At 43.2% G+C, this 25188-nt stretch overlaps 1 protein-coding gene across 1 annotated transcript in view; it reads right to left on the bottom strand.

Annotated features, from left to right (window-relative positions):
• Nucleotides 1–483: 483 nt before the first annotated feature.
• Nucleotides 484–25188, bottom strand: part of LOC130683961 (protein Shroom3-like) — a 123493-nt gene continuing 98788 nt past the window's right edge. Inside the window, exons 2-3 of the mRNA XM_057503248.1 lie at nucleotides 11631–11785; nucleotides 484–679 (exon numbers count right to left, since the gene is read on the bottom strand). Coding sequence (XP_057359231.1) covers nucleotides 484–679; nucleotides 11631–11785 — 351 coding nt within the window. The remainder of the gene's footprint in view (nucleotides 680–11630; nucleotides 11786–25188) is intronic.

The following is a 25188-nucleotide window of genomic DNA, read 5'->3' as shown; positions in this document are numbered from 1 at the left end:
TGTTAGTGGGCCACCTTTTTCCATTGTTTCTTTTTGTTTTTCTGACAAATTTGATTTCTGCTCAGTTTTGGTTTGACTTTCTCTGGCAGGAGACATAAGCCAGAGTCCATCTTGCACCGTGCTTTCTCACCCACACTGTGGGGCTTCAGGGCAGTAAAACTGGACTAGACATAGGGAAGAAATCACTTCTTTTAGTAAAGGGAGGAAAGAACTGGGTAAAGTGACAGTATTTGCTGATTTCTAGTGCCAGCATCTGCTGGAAACTGTCACTGCCTGAATGCGAGTGCACAGAACCCAGGGCCAAGGGTTGGCCTTTACACCTGTGTCTTCATTGTCACCAGCTTCATACAAAGTAGGGATGACTGTCTTCCCTTCCCAGAGGAAAGAAAAGGAAAGTGAGAAGCGAAGTCAGCTGGCCCAGACCTCAGTGCTCGGGGCTGCCCTGCAGGCCGGATTCTGGCAGAAGCAAAGCCAGCACTCCTGTTAACCACCGCACCGCTCGGCCACTGGCGGGGGGCACACCGGGGAGGCCGCCAAACCTCCTTGTGGCAAAGTGACCACGAAGGCCCCGATTCCAATGAGGCTTGCAGAAGCCGGGGCCAGATCCTGCCATGGGGAGCGTCCTGAGAGCCAGGCCCCGGGACCTAACGCCCAGGTGTGCACTGGAGACGCTACCTCGCTAAGGGGAGGCATGGGGGAGAAAGGTGGGAGGGACCTGGGTGGGCCTCGTTTCACAGAGGGCAGAAATGGCTTCAGATAGGATCCTGCTCTGGGGGGGAATACTGGTGAAAAGTGCAGACGAGACTCTTGACCATAAGGGATCAGAGAGGGCAGGGGGGATAAGCCCGGCCTGTCCAACCCTATGAACTCTGAATGTAGGAAAAAGCACTAACTCTGTGTAATGACATAACTCACAACAGCCAGCATTTACTTAGCAACTTACTACACCAGCGAAGGGGTTATCATTATGCCCATTTTACAGATGGTGAAACAAAGGGTGGGGGAGCTTCAGGCACTTAACTAGTAAATGGGAAGGCTGGGATTGAAAGTCAGGCAAGCTGTCTCAGAGCCTGTGCTCAGAACCACCACGTCACACAGCAGCTATTAGGTATATTTTTTATTTCCATTCCACAAATATTATTCAGTGAGCATATATCATATGCCAGGAACTATTCCAAGGGCTGGGGACTCCACACTGAACAAAATCTATGCCAGCATGGAGTTTATATTTTAATGGGAGGAAAGCAGAGTAACTGTGAGTGTATGCCTCACAGGTGAGAAATAAAAATTAAAGAGCAACAGGGATATGGTAGGAAGAGAGCTGCAATTTTCTTTTTTTTTTTTGAGAGCTGCAATTTTCAATTGGCTGTAAAGGGAAGGCAGACACTTGGGCCAACACCTGAGGGCAGTGAGGGAGAAAGTCAAATGGGAAAAATTGATACAAATTTTTTTCTTCATTTTTTTTTTAACTTAAATAACATGCAGCCACTAGTGAAGAAATAATGACTTGTTGTCACCATTTGCTCCTTTAGGTTATGCAGGTGAAGGTCAAAATGTTATGAAATGTCTCACTCCTATGATAATTCCATGAAAGACTGTGTTAGGCATCCAGGACTTGTAGGCCCTGCTATTTACAATCAATAGATAACAACAGGTGATTCCTAAGAAGCACCTTTAAAGAAACATTTCCAAAGAATCTTTTCCAAATGCTCCTTAGAATCAGTCTTCCTGAAAACGGAGCAAGTTTGCTACATGAATAATAAACACGCTAACCAAGCAGCTGTCCACCGGAGCCCCGCCCCAGGATAATGGTACACCTCCCACCCACTAAGCTGGCAGTGCACCAGAAGGGAGTTTGACAAAAGAATAAAGTGGGGTGGGAAAAATGACAAACCGTCCTAAGCAATCTGGCAGCTGGTGGAGAGAGAGCGACATGGGCCTGCAAACCAGCAAGGCACCTGAACATTTTGGTGACAGAAGTGTAGGCTCACAGAGGCCGGCCTTCAGGGTGTGATTTTACTAAGCATGAGCGAGGCTCCTCAAAACTGCCACATGCTAGGGCTCCAGAGGCCACAGGGCCCTGAGGAGACAGGTGATGACAGTTACACATTTGAGGATGCCACTTAAATTAGCAAAGGTCAAAGGAAAAGGAACATCAGGGGTCATCTCAAGTCAGATGGACCCCGGGGTTTCTGTCTTTTAAAGGCTAAGGGTGGGACTCTTAATGATCCCAAACCTATACTTTAAACCTCTTCCCAGGACCTTCCTAGGACCCTATGCTCTTGGAGCAGTTGTAATTAAATAAGACATAAAAATATATAACCCAGAAGGAAATAGGATGGTAGAGCAGTGGAACTGGCCAGAATGGGACAAAACTGCTGGGACCTTCAAAGCTCTGATTATCAGTAAGGACATGTGTGCTGACTTTAAAGGTGGGTGGTATTTAACAATTCTTTGCAGAAAGCATTTCTCTACCCCTCACTCCCAAGAAATGGGGGGACTTAATGCTAAGGCTATACAAAGTGTGATTTTTAAAAATCAGGGACTGATGAGGTAAACAGATATTCTGTAAGGATCGATCAGTGCTCACGGGCTTGACTCACTCTAGTACCTCTTGCCGTTGTCTTCATGCAGCATGTCCCATTAGATGGCACGAGTCCAGCGGTGTCAAGCCATCGTTCTTTGGTTTGCTTCAGAGGGGGACCATTCCACAATGGCACATACAGTAAACATGGCAACTGCAGGCTGATGGGGATGGTTTTACCTGCTCGAAACAGACGACTGGCTCCAACACCTGCTGCTAAAAATGAGCTCCCAGAGCAACAGCATGTGATCCCGGCACAGGTCACAGGTGTTCATGCGGCAGAGCTAGGACAAGGGCTGCCTGTCCACCACCCCTCCCTTGTCCATTCCCATTGATTAGTAGTAACATCACTGAATGATCTTTTCAAAACTTAAGCCTCCATAGAGCAGTGATGAGCAACAGAGCTCGTAGAAATGCAAGAGCAGGAGGCTGGTGGGGCAGCCCATCCCCAGCCTGATCCTTGACAGTCCTGAGGCCTCCCAGCAGGGTCCATGCTCTTGTACTGGCTCCCCACCATTAAGGAGGCTCTGCTCTACCCCTTGCCTCTCTGGGTTTGCTTCTTAACTCTCCTCCCACAACTTCCCTTATGCCCCCTTCCACTCTGTGTGTCTTTCTCTTCTTAGTTTCTACCTATGTGTTTCTCTTTATCACTTCAACATACAGCTTAAACCAGTGGCTCTCAAATTTACTACACATTGGACTCACCTGGGCAGCTTTAAAAGTTTTATGCTTTAAAAGTCCAATGTCAGGCTATACTCTTTACCATCTGAATTAGAGTCTCTGGGGGTGTGGCCCAAGTATTGGTCAAAGCATTGGACTCTCTATAATTCCAATGTGTAGCCAAGTTTGAGAACCAAAAGCTTCAAACCAGCATTCAAGGATGCAGAATTGCAAATGTTTGGTTCATATTCTAAATCAGAATCATCAGCTATTTTTGTAGCCGACGTGCCTGCATTTAGAACTGGGGGTAAGGATTCCACCATCAATTTTGTGTGAGCTCACTCAGAACCCAGCCTTCATAGCCTTTGTAAAGTCTCAGACAGATATTTGAATTCCCCTCTGTAACAGTTGGACCGGAGTTGTGGCTCTGGCTTGGAATACATTTGTCTGAAGTAAAACCATATCATCCCAGGAATGGAACCAGGTCTTTTTTAATCAAACCTCCCTCACTGGGAAGTAATACGGCATTCCTTTGAATGTGGCTTGTGCTCAGTGCATAGCCAGTGAGCATATGTAACCCACTGAATAAAAATAGTGGTTATCACTATGTGCTACAGGGAAAAAAAATGTTTCTTTTTCATTACAGTAAGGGAGTCTTATTGCATACCTCTCAGGAAACTTAATAATGTGTTAGATGAATTTTCCATGGGAAGGAACAACTGGCTAGGAAATCAAACACTATACTTCTAGACAGTGACATTAAAACCTAGGACTCCAGGGAAGCCAAAAACTGCTCTGAGTATGGTCCCAGCAGGATTGAAATACCTTCTCAAAGCATACTGAGCAAATTCCCATGATGCCAGGCCCCTTGGAAAAGTTTCTGGGGGGCAAAGGCCACTGCAGCTGCCTCCTTCCCCTTCTCTCGCCCACTTGCTCAAGTGGAAAAATGTTTCAAGGCTTAGTTACCACAGTTCTCAGTTGTACTGCTGTCCCCTTGGGGAAGTCTAGTCCTGGGTCCTGAGATGGGACGCAAACTGTACTGCAGTTCGGGGTTTGCATTCACATCCCAGGTATTTGCTAGTCCTTTGCTCAAGAACTGCAAAGAGTAGGAGAGCAAAAGGGCAAGTGAGGTGATGATGGGGGGTTAAGAGGGCCATCACAAGCATGAGGGGGGCAGCTGGAGGCGGGAGGTATCAGGAAAGATAAGACATGAAAAGATGTATAAAATATTTGGCCATATTGGCCGCCACTACAGCTCTGAGTCCCCGCAGAGGGGAACCGGGGTAACACGCCCTCTTCTCCCTGAAGGACTTAGCCATAGAGCACAGCATGGGGCTCTTTTTATATCCTGAGCACCAATTCTTGGAATTAAATGGGGCAAAAATCTTTTTCGTTTAGCTCTGCATGCGGGTGAGGTGGAGGAGGCCGTGTGTTGTGCACACAGGTAAGGACCTGGAGCTTCAAGAACAGTTTGACAGTTGCCTATAGAAAGATCATCGCTCCTTTTCTGTTTCTTCAGCTCCTACTGCCTGCCCACTTGAGAGTTATCTTTTGACTTCATAATTTTCCCACAGCGTGCATATCGTGCCATCTAAAGAATGTTACATTTTCAAACTGCTCATGTGCTATATAACCTACCTATTTGAGTCGATGCAACAAAGACACCAGAAGATGAAAGATGCTTGCCTAGAAAGCCCCCTTATTCAGTCTGAGGCTCGTTTCCTGTAGCTCAGTCTCCCACTGATGAGCTTCGACTGGGTTCAGAATCAGAACTCTTTCTACTTAAGTTCTCCAGAGAAGATGGTCTTTCTAAAAAAAATTCTGACCTTGAGCCTAGTGGGTACTGTCCTTTAAAAAGTACATTACCTCTTATCAGAAGGTTATAATCAGAAACTTTAAAACTCCTATGTTCTTATTGGCACAAACAAGTCAAAGCAGTGCATGAAACAGAACAATCATAAAAGAATGCATTCAGGTAAATTTTCATGATCTGGGACTGGGCAATGATGCTCATGGAATAATGATTTAATATTTTAACAGAGTGAAACATTTGCACATATCCTATCTTACCTCATCCTTACAGCAATTCAGCAGGGGACATATTATTACTGTTCTCCATTTTCAAAGAAACTTAGTCTCGGAGAGATTGACTTGTGCCCACAATATCATGGCCAGAACACAAATGATACGCAGCTCTGTTCTGCATGCTGTTGACCATTTCATATCTGAGAACTGACAACTTGGTGCTGGCACAATGTGGCTCAGAGAGTGTCAATTTATGAGGAGAAAAACAGATGTTTTTTATGTTCTACAAAAGTTCAATCCTCCCTTCAAACTTTGTTGCTTTAAAAATAGGAAATTCTGTTCAATTTACTTTTTAGAGTTCTTTATAAATTGTTTCTTTAAACTGCCTTAAGATAGTTAAAAGGAGGCATCAGGTGGTTAATCAGAGTAAGTTGCTTTAAGAATATAGATAGTTTTTAGAGAACAGAGTCAGGCAAATGGTGGAGAGGGGAGAAGAAGTGGCCATCAGTGAGAAGGGTGTGGGAGGGGATAGTGATAATATTCTAGGACATCACTTTCTTTTATAAACTGTAACCCTGGATTGGAAAAGGAACTGGTCTGCAAACTCCTTTATCTGTTAATAGTTTATAGAGTTAATTTTGTATTGTTTAAGAGGGCCTAAAAAGCATTCTGTTCATTACCAGATGCCTCTTTCAAGATCACTGACTTGTAAATTCTGGGTGAGTTACAGTCTCACAACTTAATCTAGACATAACAAAGTGACAGAAATCTGACAGAGAGGTAGCAAGTGTGTGAGCCATCCAACCCATTCCATTCCAATAATGTCAGCTCACCCAGTTATAAAAAGAACTCTTCTGCTAACCCTCAGAATGTGGAATGGTTTTTTTCAGAGGCATGTGGGCCTGAGGGTTGTGCTAAACTTAATTTCATCACCATTTTCTTTAAGAGGGAGGCAGCAATAGTGAAGCAACAATAGGCTTCTTCCCAGAGGCTGACAGAGAAGCTCAGGTCAGCTGGGAGCACAAGGCAGCGAAGTGCATTTCCTCTGAACCCTCATAGGAAATGCAGCATCAGTGAGAACTACCTCTTCATTTAACAGTTTTTCCTAGATGAGTTAAAAAAATCAATTTTGGGTTTTTCTTGTTCTTGTTTTTTTGTTTGTTTTTTAAGCATCACAAATATTTCTAAATGGAGGAGGCAGTGAGGCAGGAAGCAGAGTTCACTGCCTGAAGACCCAAGAGGCCCCAAAACCTATGTTCTCAGAGACAAAGATTCTTACTGTGGCTACAAGCATGTGGCCTTGGGCAAGTCGCTGCACATCTGGGATGCAGTTCCCTCATTTCTATCTCCAGGCACAGCCATGGGCTCCAAGAGACAAGACCTAGACTCTGTCTGGCCCCGCTCCACAGGGCAAGTCACATAGCCTAGGAATACACATATTTTAGGCAGAAGTTTATTGTTTTTCACTAATTTAATCCTCCTTTCTCCTCAATCTCTTTTCCAGGTAAAATGTGATCTATTCCTATTCCTCACCCACATGCATATGTATTCAGTCAAATAAAAATAAACATTCCCTTTTAACACATCAACTCATAAAATAAATGTGTGGAAAGGGGAAATGCTGTATCATATCTGCAGAGGTGGTAGGAAGCTTTAGGAGTAAGATTCTATTTTGAAAATGGGTTCACTTTTCCCTATCCTCTGCTTACTGTTCTGAATCAGGCATACTGCCTCTTACACCCAGAAAGACCATTTCCCCCACCACAACGCTCCCATTAACTGGGACTCCAATCATATACTATGTTCTAGAGATTAACGTAGACTTTTCACAAGAGGTGATTTACTTAATAAATATGTATCCCAGTTTCAGGAGAGTTCACGCTTTAATCACTGCTATATAATGCATGTACATATTTCTCATTTAACCCTCAGAGCAATCCTGTGAGGCAAGAATCAGACCGATGAAATGACTTGCCCAGATCAAAGAGCTAGTATCTAATGCCCCTGGACTTCAAATCCAGGCTGTGTCAAACCTGCGTCACTACCTCATGCACCCTCTCTCCTAAAAATAATAAATGCGACCTTCACATGGCTTACATGAACCTTGGGAAACAAATACAAACACTTACTGTGAAATATACCCCAAAACTTTTCTTTGCCACACAAGCCAACAAACCACCGGCACCACACGTAGGAGTGCACCTTGGTGCAGAAAGTTGGGGGCTTGGATTTGCCAAGAAAAATGGGATTGTGGGGAGTTCAGAATTGGGATTTCAGATCCACTGGTTGCAATACCATTCTAATTACCTGATTCAAATCAGGGTCCTGAATTCCAGCTCAAGGTAAACATGAGCTTAGATGAGCACCCAGTAGCTAACCTCAACGATCTGTTCTGAAGGGAAATAGTAGCCTCCTAGTTTTTAATTTAAATTGCAGGTTATCCACAAACAGCAGTGAGAATTCCATGATAGAACCTGGCATCACCCTCAGGGATGTTAAATTAAACCCGAAGACCCTTTCCTTTGTTAGTTTCCATTTTAAACATTACCTGGTTTTAAGACATGTATTTTACACATATCTGCCAAATAAAGTCTCTGTTGATTTTAGAAAGGATTTGGAGTCTTATTTGTGTACATGTCTGCTTTCCTAATTTAAGTCCTTTGTACTGTCCTTGCATTCCATGAAGGTTTTCCTTCTTCAATTTTGCTAAGGCCGGGAGATGTTTGTTTTCCTTTTGGAAGGCCTTTTCTTTGGCCCACGTCTTATGTGATCACTTACCCACCACTGGCTGGCTAACGTCCCCTTTGTGTGCACAGCAGACACATTCTCTGTTTCCCCAGCACCCGCCCCGTGCCTCCCACTCTCTCCCCCCAGAGGACTCTACTCTGCCTTCTTTAAGGGTCAGCAGGGCTGGGAAGGGCGTTGACCCACAACTCACTTGAGATTTTACATTTCCCTTCTCACTGTAGCCTTTAACGAAGGGGTTCCTACTTGTGATTGTTTTTGGTCACTGAGTAAGATACCCTCTAAACTTACATAAACACCCCTACTCTGCTCTGCATTCTTGGCATTTTTATGATAGATGTGGAAGCTCAGGAGGTGAGGTGTTGCTGTTCCCCACCCAAAATTCACTTTAAGGGGAGAAGAGCAGGTACAGGTAGAGCTGCTTATATGTATATTTCTATTACACAAATAATTTCTCTAGGAAACAGACCCCCCAATTGTGTTTCTAGGAAGTCATTGCAATCTTTTTTAAAAGTACAGAGATCACTAAGGAAAAGAAGAAAAATTAGTAAATGAAATAGCTCATGTATAAATGAATAAATTCATTTATGAATGAGCAAATGTCAGAACATGACATGTACCAGGGTATAAAGACAAGACTTTCAGGAAGGTGACAGCTTTACTAGTACAAAGCTGGATTAATCCAGAGCCCAGGGGTTTCTGCTCTGCTCAGTTCTCTGAAAGGTTGAGGTGGAACATCCATCCACACCTACCAAGACATGTTCATGATCCCCATCTCTAAGTATGTGTGAGAAGTAAAGACAGACTCCTCCTCAAACACTGAGAATTAAGCTATGAACATCAAAACATAATAGATGAGATAAGGCATATTCAAGAGGTATCTTAGAGACAAAATGTTTCCCACACCAGAAGCAGAGTGCAAGCACTCTAGTAACCTTATCGATTACATTAGCATGTCTAAAGAAAGAATGTGTCAATCAGAAAGGGGATTTGGTGTGGACTGGCAGAGAAGACAGGAGATTGGATGGGAGCATTTCGGTAGCAGACTCCCTGCAGTCCAGAGGGGAAAGGCCCTGACTCACCGAGTATGTGCACAGGGGCTGCCTGGCAGATGCGCCCCTGATGGGAATGGGCCACCTGGCCATTGGAGCTGATGCCAGCACACACTGGAGCCCCAGACCCACCCCCTTCACTCTGAGTCTGAGACCATCACACAACCTCCTGACCTAATTATGGTCAGACTTCCTATTAAGTTTTCTTGTGGGGATAAAATATACTGACACTTGGTCCATGTAGGATGCTTGTCCTACTTAGAGTTATCTTTTTCAAAGTGAGTTAGTGCATTGACATTCTGTATGTAATTTCAATTTCCTGTGAATTGAAATTCTCAAATTCTGTGAGCTCCTGGGCACTGTCATGCCCAGTTCTGTAACTGTAAGGCTGGGGACCACCCCTTCATAGCAGATTATCCAAGGGAATAAAGGCAGGAGGCACTTTTCGATAACTAGGCAGCCAGAATATTCAGTAGCACAGCAATACTCCCCCATGTCACCACATGCCTCTCTAAACCAATTCAGGATCACAGCGATCAGCCATTGCACATCTACTGTGTACTCATACTTTATTCATTAATCTTCATAATGCCCTTTTGAGGCAGGACTTATTATTTCCACTTTATAAATGAGGAAATTGAAGCTTGAAGAGGCCCAAAGCCATACAGTTTGCAAATAACTAGGCTAGATTTCAACCCCAGGATGCCTTTCACAAGTTCTGCTAGAAGAAATTCAAATGTCTTGTCATCCACTAGAAGCCATAACCAGAAGCCAGAATAACTAGTTTTCATAGCAGGAAACACGGTGGCCCTCTCTAGAGGTTAATCTATCACCAGAGGTCCTTCAAACAACGGTGGGAGTATGGATTCTGCTTTCGGTCCTCAAGAGATAAATGCCAGTGATCTAAGATTGGGCTGTGGGTTCCAATGACAAAGTGAGTTCAAAGCCTTCAACCCTCTTCTGGACACATGGACTAGGCCTGATGATCCTGAGCCTTCCTAAACATCTGTTTGAGAAATCGGTTATAATGTTTGGGATGGCTGCTTGCTTTACTCAAATCCTGACCCACTGGGAATGGGCCTATGCCTAGAGCTAGCCAATACTAATATAAATAATAGCAGCACCTGTTGTTACCGTGTAGCGTATTGCATTTAATCTTTCCAACTTTCTTGTAAAGTAGGCATTATAGCCCCCATTTAAAGATTAGGAAACTGAATCTTCTGTGAGGTTAAGTGATTTGCCCAAGGTCACGCAGTTAGATGATGACAGCCCTGATATTTGGACCCAGACCTGATCTGACTCTGGCACCTATGCTCTGAGCCACTGCATCACTGGTTAAAAGCAGTGTTTGGTTAGAAGGCCCTGAAGGGAAACCAGACAGCCCAGCACGCTGAGGAGAGTCACTAGAGCCTGGGGATGTGGGGGGACCACACACTTGGCTGTGTTTTTTGTGCTTAGGAGGAGCTGCTGCTCCCCTAGTTGGCGGCTCACTCTGTAAAAATTGAGGAATGAATGAATGTCGGGGTGTATGGCCCCTTAAGAGACTATCTGTGGTGTGATGAGACCAGCTTACTTTTCACAGCTTAAAAATGGTGTGGCTTGATTAATGACTCCTGAAGTTTCAGCCAACTTGAACATTCTCAAATATACCAATCATTTGCCCTGTGAGGCAGCCAAGCCTGATTAATGAAGAAATACCTAAATAGGCAAAACCTGTAGGCCTAGGGCTTAGCAGGTCAAGGTAATGATGCACAAGTGACCTGGTGAAATGGAACCAGGAGCATCTGGACTCCTTCTGGCTCTTCCACTTATCAGCGCTGCCTCCTTCAGTGGCTTTTGTCAGCTCTGGCCTATGACCTATGACAGGGGAGAGCGTCAGCTACCTCAGGGTACTCCCCTCCAGGGCAAGTGCGCTAACCTGCAAACCACTCCTGCAAAGCTTAGCTTGTAATAGTGGTTTTAAAAGTTCCTTTCCCCTTTCCATAAGTATTCCCTCCACCAAGATTTGGTTTCCTGAGAGCAGGGAACTTCCTTTAAGGCACTGTAACCAATCACAACCGAAACATTTTCCTGTAAGGAACCACCACTATTTCAACCACAAAAACAAAACAAAACAAATGGAAGAAGGAATTCGCTTGTTTTGATGACCAAAGAAGTGTAGGCAAGGCCAGTGAAATGCCACCCAGCTCCACGCCAGTTGCGTTCTCTGGTCCCACAGGGAGACGATGCTTCAGAGACCTCTGACCACATCTGGGATCAGAGTCACTTTTCATTGAGCCCAGAAATGCAGGAAGTACAGTGAGGCGGGACTCTGCCAAGCCACCACCTGCTGGGAGAGCAGGTGTTTCAAAAGACAAGTACTGTCTGAAATTTCTTTATCCAACTTCCTCCCACAGGCCACAAGATGGGCAAGAAAATAGGGAAAATGGAGGTGGGGGAGAGGGAAGGCACAAAGATCCACAGGGCAAGGCATAAAGAACAAGTTGAAGAACCAGCTCTTTGGCCCCGAGGAGGCGCAGATGAGGGGAAGTGTAGGAGGCCCCAGGGGCGCGGGCCCTGCCTACCTGCGCACCACCAGCCTGAGGGTCTTGTAGGATCCTTTCACCAGGGAAACGGCCTCCCTTCTGGAGCTGCTCAGCGCGACCTCATTGATGTGCACCACCTCATCCCCGGCCTGCAGTCTGGAGCTCACCAAGGCCGCTTTGCCCCCTTCCTCAACCTGAGCGGAGAGATGAGAGAGCCTTGCGTGAGAACATCGGCCGCCGCCACGCCCGGGGGCTGCTGCCTGTCTTCCACTGTCCTCCAGACCCCAGCACCTGCCTGGCCGCGGAGGCGCTCAGAAACTAGCTCATGGGATGAACCAACTCAGTGTCCACCCAAAAGCCACTAGCCGCCATGCCCGTGACCCCCACCGCCTTCCGTCTCCAAGTCCCGAAGGTCACTCAACAGAACTGCTGTTCCTTTAGGAGATGAGTGCTTTGTCCCTCATTTTTGGCCTAAGATTATAATGCACTGGATAAAGTGTGGCAGATCCGGACGATGGGATATTATTTGCTCTAAAAAGAAATGAACTATCAAGCCAAAAAAGACATACATATGACTAAGTGAAAGAGGCCAAACTGAAAATGCTATGTACTGTATGATTCCAACAACATGACATTTTGGAAAAGGCAAAACTCGGGAAAGAGTAGGAGGATCAGTGGTTGCCAGGGTTAGGAGGGAGGAAGGGATGCACAGGCGGAGCTGCGATGTTTCGGGTAGTGAAACCACACTGAATGATCCTATAAGAGTGGATACGTGACGTTATACCTCAGAATGTGCAGCACCAAGAGTGAACCTAATGTAAACTCTGGACTTCAGGGAATAATGATGCGTCCATGAAAATGCATCGATGTAACAACGCACGGTTGTGGCGGGGATGTTGATAATGGGCGACGCTGCACAAGGACGGAGGCAGCAGCTCTACGGGAACACTATTTTCCACTCAATTGTGCTGTGAACTTAAACTGCTTTAAAAGATCAAGTATCTTAGAAAATTATAATTCATTCAACAGTATTCAGCAGCTACTTTATGCAGAAACTGTTCCAGGTGCTAAGGCTGAAGCAGCGGACAGAACAGACAGAAACCCCTGTCTTGCGGTGCTTCGGGCAGAGGCAGGGAAGCCAACAACTGAGCACAATAAACAGGCAGCTGATGTGCTATGTTAGAGGATTACGCGGTTTAGAATCCGACAAAGCGAAGTAACGCTCGATCCAACGTCGTATGTCAGTGGATGCTTGTGGGTTGTCAATCATGATGAAAGGGGAAAAATTAAACAAAAACAAAAATCAGGTAACTAAACCTGACCCATATTTTCTTTTTTCAATAATTATTCTTCAAAATTGCCCATGTTAAAAAACCTTCAAGAGGTCTTAATATATATATATATATATATATTCCAAATTCCTGTAATGAATTTGTAAGTTTGGCCCTTGCTTTTATTTCATTTTTAATTATTTAAAATAATATATGCTGAAATCAATACTTTAATTAATTTATTTATTAGTAATGTTTACTAATTTATTATTAAACCAGTATATATTCATTAGTTTATTGTAAAGAATGAAAATAATACAGAAAATGTGCAAGGGGAAAGAGAAAATGAGTCTTACTACTCCCTGCATGTTACTCTCTAAAGGTAACCACTGCTTACAGTTTCGTTCATATATTTTTTCTTCTTTTAAAGAAAAGGTATCACACTCTACATACCTCCTCAATCATTTTCTGGCACCTAACACAGAGGTATTCAAGTGAGGTGTTTAAGAGTTTGAGGAGTCAAACAGATAACTTAAGAGGGAGGCACTTACTCTAAGCTTCAGGTTCCTCATCTATGAAACAGGGATGATCAGCTCACCCACCTCACAGAGCTGCAGTCAGGAGTCATGAGGTAAGTCCCAAGAATTAATAAACACAGTTCCTGGCATATGGTAAGCTTAAAGGTGGGACCTATTGTTTTCATAAATCATATATCTTGAAAATACTCCTATTCATAAAATATTCTAACATCTTGGCATGAATGCCACATGGTGTTTTTGGCCGTCCTCTGCTGATAGCCATTTCCTCCTACCTTTCTGCCCTTGTCATCCTCTGAAACTTCCCTGCCAACCTTCTGTAAATTCACTGCAACCCGAACACTGTGGCCACACTTTAACACAAGGCCTTTCTGCCAGCTGCTTAGGTTTTCCTTCTCCCTGGATCTCCCCCCACCACCTGCAGCACCTTGAGCTACCTGTAAAAACTGCAAGATGCCATTCTGGTTAAGAGCTGGTGTTCTGGAACCAGACATATGGCTCTGTCACTTACTAACTGTGAGTCTTTGAGCAGGTTATTTAACTTGATTGTGCCTCAGTTTCCTCTTCTGTAAGATGGCAGCATTTACTACAGAGATTGTTCTGAGGACCAAGTTCATTATCTACTGATTAAGCCAGTCAAGTGCTTGAACAGTGCCTGGCATATAGTACTTATTCAACAAGGGTTAGCTCTCATTACCTCCCATCCCTTGAGACCAAGTTCAAATCCCATCTCCTCTATGCCTTTGCAGGCCTATTGTCAATACCCACCCCACCTTCTCACCCCTGCAATCTGTACTTTAAAAATTAACCCTTCTTTCCCCCATTTTCAGAGAATCAAATGATGATAATACATAAACCATAAAATGACATCTAAATAGTTTATTATTTTTACATGATTTTAACATGCTGCTTGTGGTTACCACTCCCTGTCTTTCAGCAAAGCTATTTATGCCTGTGCCTGTTCCCTGCCCACAGTCCCACCCCATCCCCAGCTTGGGCTGTGAACGCTGAGGATAGGAACCTTGACTACATCTGTACTTGCTCCAGAATGCCTCCTTAGAGCTTTGCACATAGGCCCTCCTCAAAAAATATTGGCTCATTCATTCAAGAAATATTTATGGAGCATCTCCTGTGTGCTACGTAGAGCTAAAAGCTGGAGGTACAATGATGAACACACAGATATGGTCCTGCTCAAGGTGCAGTTTGTGGAATTATTATTCGCCAACATTTTTAATAAAATGAGAGTAAAACAAAACCTAGGAAATAATCCATTCCTTATATTAAAAAAAGGAAGCCAAGAAAGCTCATTTGTATGGTTTATGTTATGTCCTGGTGACTGATGTAATGTGAAAGCAAACATTTTAGGAAGAAGGTCATGAAGGGTTTCATTGTTGTTCACTGTTCCCATAAACCCTATTTCTAAAACCCTTCATGTTTATAGAGTTTCCCACAATTTCTTCACTTTGCACAGAACTTTTAGGTTTAAAATCTTTACTTTTAAAAAGTCAATTGATATAATTATTTATAAAATTGTAAAAAGTTGTGACTGGGATTTTTATAAGTGGTTTTCTCTTATCAAATATTAGTTGGGCACCTATTATATACTTGGATTCTCAAATCTCTCCATACTCTCCCTTTATGATTTATGCTGGCTTGGGGTTTTAATTATTATCAGAGATGACTTTTAGCTATTTTCTCTAACTCTGATCTTTTGCATATGCCCCAGTCCTTTCATTTCTTTTTTCCTCTTCTTGCTTCCCCCACCTTCCCCACAAATACCCAACCTTCTTCATGAAACTTCTCCTTATCGACTGAGACAGAATCTCTTTCTTTCTCTTCTAAACAATTTCTACCTGCCTTGAGACAAGCCACAATCACTACCTTCATTATGTATATTTCTGATTGCCCTAGCCCTTCTAGGTTTTAAACTCCTTGAGCTCAGAAAATGGTAAACACACTCATTCTTCTACTCATTCACAAATAATTTTTGAGCATCTGCCATGTGTCAGGCACTGTTCTAGGCCTGGGGAAATGTCAGTGAAGGAAACAAACTGTATTTTCCCCTTTCCTGGAGTTTCCTTTCCAGCATATTTTTAATATATTTCATACCTTTATATTAAAAAGCATGCACACTTGCAGGGGCAGATCAGAAGAGCCCACAGTGATAAAAAACAAGGTTGTAGTCTTTCTGTTCTTAGGGTTTTAGGGTGCTTAAACTCACCCACATAAATAACTCTCTCTGGGAGGTCAGGCAATTTCTAGGACATCAAAGGAGCCCTGGGAGGTTTGCTCTGTGCTGGGATTCATCCAGGGACTTAAGTCTAAAAGTTTGAGCCCCAATAGGCACAGTGAGGCCTTGAATTGGGCCAGTTGGGCACAAAGTATAGACTGCTGGTGGTCTGACTCATTCCAGCTAACTGAATAATCCTGCTCCATCAGCTTGTGGATCCTTAGGGTCCCCACGCACTGCTCTGCCTCCTTAGTGGCTGCTGGCCTCTTTGCCGCCTTCCAGTTTGGTGACATCAGTGTCCCTGGTTGATCTATGTGTCAGCCACACTGGTGATACACTTGAAGCTATTGGCTAAAACAAGGCTGTGAATTACCTTAATCCATAATGTTGTTTCTACTTATTGTCACAAATGATAAATTGAGATATTGAGGTACTTTTGCTGATGCACAGGTAACAATGTAACTGATTTCAATGTTCTGAGGCTAACTAAATGCACCAGTCTTAACCATATGTAAGTAATTCACAGTTTATCTAAAATTGTTATTATGACTTTTAAAAGATTTATGAAAGTTTTAACAGTAGTTTTCTTGAACTATTCATCAAAAAGGATTATACTTCTAAGCCCAGGCCTTGCTGATACTGTCTGTCAACAAGACTAAGTGAAAAATGAAGCTTATTATTTTAAACATTTGGACCAATACTTAAGAAGCTAAAGAGGTCACTGGCAGTGTTTGTCCAGTTTCACCTGCATAGAATTTACTTATTCGAAGAATGTGATGGTCAACAGGTTAAACAATTCCAGATAATACACCATGTACAACTAGTGGGAAATCCCTAAGCCAACAAAGTAGGGAGGTGAGTTTACACACCTGGAAAACTGGCATGCTTCTTCCCTTCCCAAATCCTAAATGTATCCATACCTATAGGGTTAAATCCATTTTGCTTCAATAACCATATAAAAGTTGTTTTTTTAATCATTTATAGTCTTTTATGTTGCTGTGAATTTAGCACCTAACATAGTGCCTGCAGAGAATAGGTGACTGATAAACGTTTGTTGAACAAATCTGGGGAAGCTGACTTTAAATAAATAAATAAATACAGTACTGGACGATATATACTATGATAGAAATACTCAAAATATAGGTATAGGCACAAAGTGGGGAGCTGTGTGTGTCTAGTCAGCAGCTGGAGGTGCTGGTGGAGGGCAGGAAGCCAGGCCTGTCTTCCTGCCTCTCTCTTAACCTATTTAGCCTAATCTGAATGAGGAAGACTGAAGTTGCCATTCGGAGCCTGGTCCTCTGCTCTCCTTCCCAGGGTCCTCAAATGCCATGCGTCTCTGCCTCCCCAACTCCATTCTCTGCCTTATGTCATCAACTGTGGTACCACCATGGTCATGAGCATGTCATTGGCAGCAACCTAGTGGCCCTGCGACTACTTAAATTAGATCAAGTCACGCCCCTCTGCATCACACCCGGAGTAGAAACCAAAGTCCTCCCTCTCCAGGCACCAAGAGCACTCCTGGATTTGGCCCCTTACCTCTCCCCCTCCTACCAGCAGCCGCTCCCCTGAGCCGTCGCCCCTGGCCTCCCTCCCAGTGGCATGTGTGCCAGATGCACCCCCATCTCAGGCCTGCTGTTTCCTCAGGTGACCATTTGCCTTTCTCCCTCCCCTCCTTCAGGTCTTCGCACAAATTCAGCTTCTAGAGGAGCCCTTCCCTGACCACCCCTCTAAAATTTTAACCTTCCCTAACACTACTTATCTTCCTTCCTGTCTTTAGTTTTCTCTTTAGCACCTAAACCATGATCTCACTCACTATATTTTTTTACTCATTATCCCGTTCATTATGTCTCCCCACTAGAATGGCAGCCCAGGAGGGCAGAGATTTGGATCTGTCATGTTCACTGTTCTATCCCCAGGCCCGGAACAGTGCAGGGCACTTAGAGGTGCTTAATATTTATTGTGCATGCATTGCTACAGCTGTTGAGTGACTTGTGTGCTCCAATAATTTTACCCTATCATCTTAAAAGTCACAAAGATGCAGTAAGATAATATCTTTTCTATATAAAAGTGACCACTAAGTCTCAGAGGAGTCGAACGAGTTGCTCAAAGTTGCAGAGTCAGTAAAACAACAAACCTGGGACTGGGATTCCAGACCGACTTCAGAGCCCATGCTCTCTAGTCTACTGCCTCTGAAAAGCTCCCAGATCTTTGTCCCCAAACTAACACTTCTCACTTGTCTGCCTAATCCTTCAAGAGCCCAAGAAACCTGACACCAAACCCTTCTATGTTCTGACCCTTCTCTTTCAGAGATCCTAACAACTCTGAAGCTATTATGTGAGCTCACAGGTTCAATGGAATTCACAGCTTACACCCAAGAAAAAGAGCTGGCATGCACTGCCATCGGGGTAGGGAGACGGCCTCGCCACTAAAGCTGAACATGTCATGACTTCCATTTATGTGTAGCTAGTTCTACCTGGGCTTTAACAGACATTGAACTCATCCTGTAGAAGTTCACCACAGTTGGATTTCGCCTGCATTCTAATGTTTAAATTCTTGAATGACCTTTTTTTCTTTCCTACTTTCATTCCTGGATGATGATGAGGTAAAAGTTTGGCAAGAAGGGGTAAATCAGTAATTCACTGCCAATGCAACTAACATACACCTTATTTGGGGTTTTGCATGGTTGGTGATTTGGAGAGAAATATGTTCTTACTAAGTGCAAAAATGGTATTAAAGCAATAAGCAACAAAAGAGAGAAAGCTAAAAACATACACTAAGAATCTGTCAACAAAGCTTTTGGGGGTTGCTTTTTACTTCCTGGGATCATTGTTATTCACAACCTGATGGGAATTCTTGGTTTTAAACTGTATGTCAAGTGGGGACATGAAATAAGATAAAATAAATAAAAAATGCTTCCCAGGAACATTACTTTGCTCTCAGGTCCCATGAAATTAATAGCATTTCTTGGAACCCAGGACTAACTGCCAGGCTTTAAACAAAATGGAGAGACATTCCCATGAGTTGCATGCACTGCGGGACAGGAGGGTACAGATGTGAGTCCTCTGTTCTCCCCACCTGCTTCTCATCTAACCCCAAATCATTAGGTTCATACTGTTGAAAATTCCTTTTTTGGATCATAAAATGGTGTGTATTGTAGTAGAAGAAAGAACACTGGGTCAGGAGTCAGGAATCCTGTGCTCTAATCCCAACTCTAGTCCTTATTACCCATAGGGCCACAGATGGGTCTCTCATCTACAAAATATGGGTGATATTGTTTGCTGTGCATTATAAGGAGACAGGACCTTAGAAGTGGAAATGTGTGTTTTTCACACTTAAAATGGCCAACAGGGAAAACTCCAGAGTTTTATTTTAAATTGGAATACATGTACAACAGTAACTATTAAAAATCATGTACTTTTTATTTGTAATCACTTTTAATTTTATTATGTAATCACTTTCTTTTGTTATTTTCTAAATAGAATTGACCTTGAATATAACACATGTTTGAATAGCACAGGTCCACTTACACACAGATTTTTTTTCAATAAATATATTGGAACATTTTTTGGAAATTTGAGACAATTTGAAAATACACTTTATTTTCTCTAGCTTACTTTCTTGTAAGAATACAGCATATAATACATCTAACACACTAAATATGTGTTCATCTGTTGTTTATGTCCTCAGTAAAGCATCCAGTCAACAGTAGGCTATTAGTAGTTAAGTACTGGGGGAGTCAAAAGTTATATGCAGATTTTTGACTGCGCAGGGGGTTGGCATCCTTAACCCCTATGTTGTTCAAGGGCCAACTGTAGGAGGTATATTATTTCTTTATCTAGGTTCATAACCTGGATGGAAGGCCTGAAGAAGAGAGTTGGAGTCAGTGGACTATGCAAAAACTGAGCACTCTAGAATCAGACGGCCGTGGGTCTGAGTCTCACTTCCTGTCCTGGATGATCCTGGGCAAAACATGCACCATCTCTGAGCACGCATTTCTTTATCCTAAATGTGGGAACAAGAGGACTACCACACAGAGTTTGTGTGAGGATCAGATAAACTAAGACATAGAGATTTCCTTACATATAGCAAGGACTCCAGAAAGGCGTGTTTCCCAAATTGTGGGGGATTTATGGCTTTATTTAGTAAGTTTAATACTTTTCTGACTGTTTCCATCACAAGAACATGTGTTAGCAACTGCAGAGACCAAGGGGAAGAAATTTGCTGGGAGGAAGAGAGAGGTTATTTTCTTAAAGTCAAAGAACAGGAGTTAACTTGATTTATAACTGAAAGAGGAGACAGTCTCTCCTTTGGAAGGAAGCTTTTATTTCAGAGAGTGGTCCCAGGGCAGGAAGTTACCCAGTGACACCCTATGGACCATCCAAATGAGCTGCAGCCCCCGAAAACCATGACATGCCCACAATTCTTGATGGACGGCTCAATGGGGTGAAAATAATTGATCTCAAAGGTACGATAAAAGGCAAGCTTCACTAAAGCTGTCACCTCAGCCATTCAACTTCCGTACTGCTTGAAGAAAAGTTCACAGACCCTATCTCCCCCAGGATGATTGATTCTGAAAAAACAAGTTTGGGGACAATTAAAAAGTTGAGTAGTCAGTATTTATTTCCATTTGTTTATATATACCCTGACTCATCTTACACAAGATCTGAGGTAACTCCTAATAAATACTAACAAAGAAAGGAAACAGTTGAGGAAATCTGAGCAAAACAGAAAAAGTAATAAAATAAAAACCAAGGATAAGATTACCTGCAAGAAATGCATTCCATACATGGGGATTCTTATCTGGGTGTTCATTATCCAGGTCGCCATAGTTACAAGGCTTCATAGGGAAGCAAAGCCTTTATACTTCAAAAACATTCACTAGTGAAGAGACCTGCCAGAAAATGAGTCTCCATTCAGTTTAGCACCAGCCCCCATCTCCTGCTATTGCATCAAGGTCTCTGTCAGTCTGGTTGCAAACAACCAATACAACAGACAATAAAATACAAATCAATTGCATGGTTAATTTGAATATCTTTCAAAAGTTTGCATAGTTAACTTGAATATTTTCTAAAGAGGCAGGATATAAAGGTTAAAACATTGAGCTATCTTAAAATTTTGTGAGAAAATTAGGACCAAAGAAGTCAACATAAGTAATTCTTCATTTGGAGGATTAGCACATGGCTGCAACTGTAACTTAAATTTTTTGAAAAGTAAAGCTGGACAAACTTATTTTCATACTCTGTTTTGTTTTTCACCTACATATAATCTAAAATCATATTTTGGTCCCTGTTTCAAAGTGGATTCCTTTAGGCAGACTTTTTCAAGTACAGTTGTTTGCTGCTAATAAGAGCTACCTGGCATGCATTATGTTACAATTTTGACTTTGAGCTTCTTGGTGGCAAAAGCAAAAATGAAACATGGTTAGTTAGAAAAGGGAAAGGGGCATAATATAGAAACAAGAAATCACTGTGGAATATTGAAATCTACTACTGGAGAAGACTTAAGACCCTTAGTGTCTGGTTAGAGGTATAAGAACGTAGAGATCAGCCTTTCTAAATTGCTTTGTTTGGCTTAACAGTGTCATGTGCTAAATGCCTAATGAATACAGTGGTGATCTTTAATGCTATTCAGCCAGTATGCCTGGCTCTCCATCTTGGCTGCAGACAAAATGCTCCCCTTCCTGTGAGTCCTAGGCTGGGACGCTTGCAGCTGAGTAGAGCCATGCAACTATTTGTGGTCAGTCTGTTTTGAGCAGCAGAAACATGTGTCACCTCCAGACAGAGGACCTCCAGAGTTTGCTTTCCCTCTGGCATGGTGACTGAAAATGTTGAGAAGGTGACTGACTGCTCTGTCAGCTAGGATTCCTGAGCAACTAAAATGAGCTTCCATCTTGAAGACACAACATGAGCATGTAGAATAAGCAAGAAATAAGCCTACAGTTTAAGCCACTGAGATTCGGGGGTTGTTTTTTCCTGTGGCATAATCTAGTCTATTCTGACTGATACAAACATTGCCTTGGCATTGATAAAAAAGTAAAATAAGACAAAATTAGTTATGCAGAGGAAAATTACATATGCTGCTCAGATCTCTAAATAAAGATCCCAGCTAGCAACAATGATATTCTGGATAATTTAGGCACAAATAGGCCCAGGAACAAGCCTGGATCTCTGATGCATGTACCAGCGCATTTCTTCCCTTTGTTTTGTGCACATGTATCTTGCCCAAATACATGCGCTGGACCTGAGAGTCCCTACTTCTTGCCTATGTGTTGGATAGTTTTAATATAGATTAAGCTTTAGAAATGAGAATATTCCTATTGAGCTGGGATGGCCTGAGAGTATCGTCAAGTAGATGGATAATAGTTATTATCAAGTAGATGGAGAAAGTTTACTAATCATAAAAGGGAATATAGAAATAGAGATAAAAGAAAGGCCTGTTTTGGAGACAATACAGCTAATAAAAGTAAGACTGGCTGCAAAGAATAGACACTAGAAAAAGTGTGCAACCCAGAAAGCAAAGGAGTGGAGAGCCACGTGCATGAAGAAGGGGGTGTGCACTGATTACACCAGGCTGGGCAGAGGTGTCCTGAGGCCTGAATCCTGGGGTAGGCCTCAGGTCAGGACTGAAAAGCAAGGTGAGAGTTGAGTCATTTTAGAATTGAGGAGTAGAGTCCTATACAGGAGGGTTTCCTGTGCGGTCAAGGTTGCTGAGGGGACCAAGCTCTGGGAGGCCCAGGGGAGGTACTATCATGAGGATCAGGGCTGGGAAAGGAAGCCAACCCTGGGAAAAAATATAGAGTTCCAGGCTTCTCAAGTCTTATTATTTACACTTCTTTAGGTCATTTAAGTAAATAGATCCTGGCCAGTACTCAGTGATGTCTTTCTTCGCAGACCTCAGTGATGTCTTCCTTGCTCTATATGCAACCAAAGGTCCCTGTTGGGGAACCAAGACAATGGCTGGAGGCACTGCAACAGCCCCCTGGCTGTGCTTCCTGACAGCCGCCTGGTCCCTGCCCCACCACTGGCCGCACTATTGGTCCCCACAGGCCACCAGAGAGGGCCACCTGTAGCAGGCCTGACTACAGCACTTCTATGTTCCAGCCTTCTATGGCCCCCATTTTTTATAGGATGGTCCAAGTACCTGAGCTTGCCATCCAAGCTCTTCACTTTCTGATTCCCGCATGCCTCTACTGCTCCATTTTTGCCCAGTCTCTCCCCTTTAGCCCTATCAAACCTTTGTGCAGGTTTTAGATAAGCCATGTTCTCATGTGCCTCTAGAACTTTCCACATGCAGCTGCCTCCTCTCCAGACTTCAGTCCCCCACAACCCTCAAACTCATTTTTCAAGACTTATTCAGCGACCACCTTCTCTAGGGGAGCCATCCCTGAATGCCTGAGACTGGCATGTGCCTTTCCTCTGCTTTCCTGTATATTCTATCACACCAATACCCATTGAAAGTAATTGTCTGCTTGACTGTGTCCCCACTAGGCTGTCACCTCCCCAGAGAAGCAGAAACAACCTACTTGTTTTGGAATCTTCTGTACCTAACACAACGCCTGACTCATAGCAGATGTTCAGTATGTGTTTGAAGAATAAAAGTGGTAAACAGCAGAAAATGCCCTGGTCCCAAGAGTTCTTGCCATACCCTTCCTGGATGAGGACAGAAAGTCCACCATTCCTGAGGTGTTTCTGGTCTGCTTGGTGTTTCTGCAAGCTTTTTTAGGCCCAGTGCGTTTCTGGTGGAGCTGTTAAGCAAAGCAGCCTGTTATCTTCTATCAAGGCCTGTGTTATGCCCTGGTCCTATGGGTCACTACAGCTCTGCACTACAAGGCTGGTGAAAGTACCTAAGCTCCTCAGCCGGCCTTTAGACCTCAGCTTAATCACTGTATTAGCTTCCCGTTGTTGCTGTAACAAATTACTGCAAACTGAGTGTCTTAAAGCAACACAAATTATCTTGCAGTTCTCTAGGTCCAAAGTCCAAAATGGGTCTCCCTGGGCTAACACCAAGGTGTTCTAAGGGCCGCATTCTTTCTGAAGGGTCTGGGGGAGAATGCGTCCCCTTGACTTTTTCACCTTCTAGAGGCTTCCCACATTCCTTGGCTCATGGCCCCCTTCCTCCATCTCCAAAGCCAGCAACGGCCAGATGACTCTTTCTCACACTGCGTCACCTTGACAATGCCTGCCTCCCTGTTTCACTTTTGTGGTTGCACTGGGCCCACCCAGATAATATTGGAGAATCTCCTCAATCTCAAGGTCAGCTGATTGGTAACCTTAATTCGTGCTGCCACCTCAACTCCCCTTGCCAAGTAATATATGCACAGGTTCCAAGGATTAGGATGGAGATGTCTTTGGGGAGGGGCATTATTCTCCCTACCATAACTGTTTACTAGCTGTGTGAGCTCTGGCAAGTTATTCCTTTTCTCTAAGCCTCAATTTACTTCCCTGAAAAACAGGGAACATGAATAATAGCACCCACTCCCGGGGATTCCTGAGATAATTTGTAATTACATAATTACAAAGTAAATTATGGTAATGAATGGGAAGCTTAGCACAATACCTGACACAGAATAAGGAATGTATAAATGTTAGGCCTTATCATCGTCATCATCATCCTGCTTGGAGGGGCAGGCAGGTAAAGAGGTCCTGCACACTCAGTCCTCCACCCCTTGTTGCATGCAGTAGAATGAGCATCTTCACAGAGGCCTGCCTTCCCATCCTTCTTCTGTCCCTATTGTTTCCCAAAGTTTTCCAGTTTCCACTAAGTTTTTTGATTTATGATACTGACAAACGTTTGGCTTACAACAAGAGAACTGTAATGTGACAAGGGTGGCTATTTCTACTGCTGTTACCTTAGAGGAACTGGCTTCTTTGTCTCTGCAGAAAAATTCTCAGGAGTGGCTGAGCTACAAGGAAACCAGGTAATATACTCACACAGGCTACCCTCCTATGCAAGATAACAATAGTATTTCATCAGTCACCATTGTGAACAGCCAACATTTTCAAACTGCATGACATTCTGGAAGCCAGAAAGATACCCAAGCAGTAACTGGCAAACAGATTTCTTCATCAGGAATTCAGAACAATGCTTTGTTTACTTACCTTCTTTCTATCAGGGCCATGTGGTGGTCAGGTTTTGGAACCAGACTGCCCAGGTTCAAATCTTGCCCCCAGGCTTAGAAACTATGTGACCTTCAACAAGTTATTTGACCTCTCTGTGCCTGTTTCCCTTTCTGTGAGATAAGGTTAATAGTATCCTTCATAGGACTGTTGTAAGATTAAGTAAATTAATGCATAAAAAGGGTTTAGAAAAATGCCATTTAGTAAATACCTAGTAAATGTTAGTTACTCTCCGTACCTTATATTCTCTTCCATAAATTAGGAATGCTAATACCTCTTTTATATACCTCACAGGCTATTTTAAAGGTCAAGATTAGAAAAATTTTATGAAACACTTTAAAAAGCATAACGTGATACTATAAACTGTTATAACGACTCTATGCCAACCCAGATGTGGCTCAATTATTTCAACTATCCCTAGAAGGTTTCTAATTAGAAGCCAGA

This window comes from Manis pentadactyla, chromosome 5, assembly GCF_030020395.1.
Source record: "Manis pentadactyla isolate mManPen7 chromosome 5, mManPen7.hap1, whole genome shotgun sequence".
In the NCBI taxonomy this organism is placed as follows: domain Eukaryota; kingdom Metazoa; phylum Chordata; class Mammalia; order Pholidota; family Manidae; genus Manis; species Manis pentadactyla.
The sequence above is the reverse complement of the archived record's forward strand: the minus strand, read 5'-3'. Positions and strand labels throughout refer to the sequence as shown.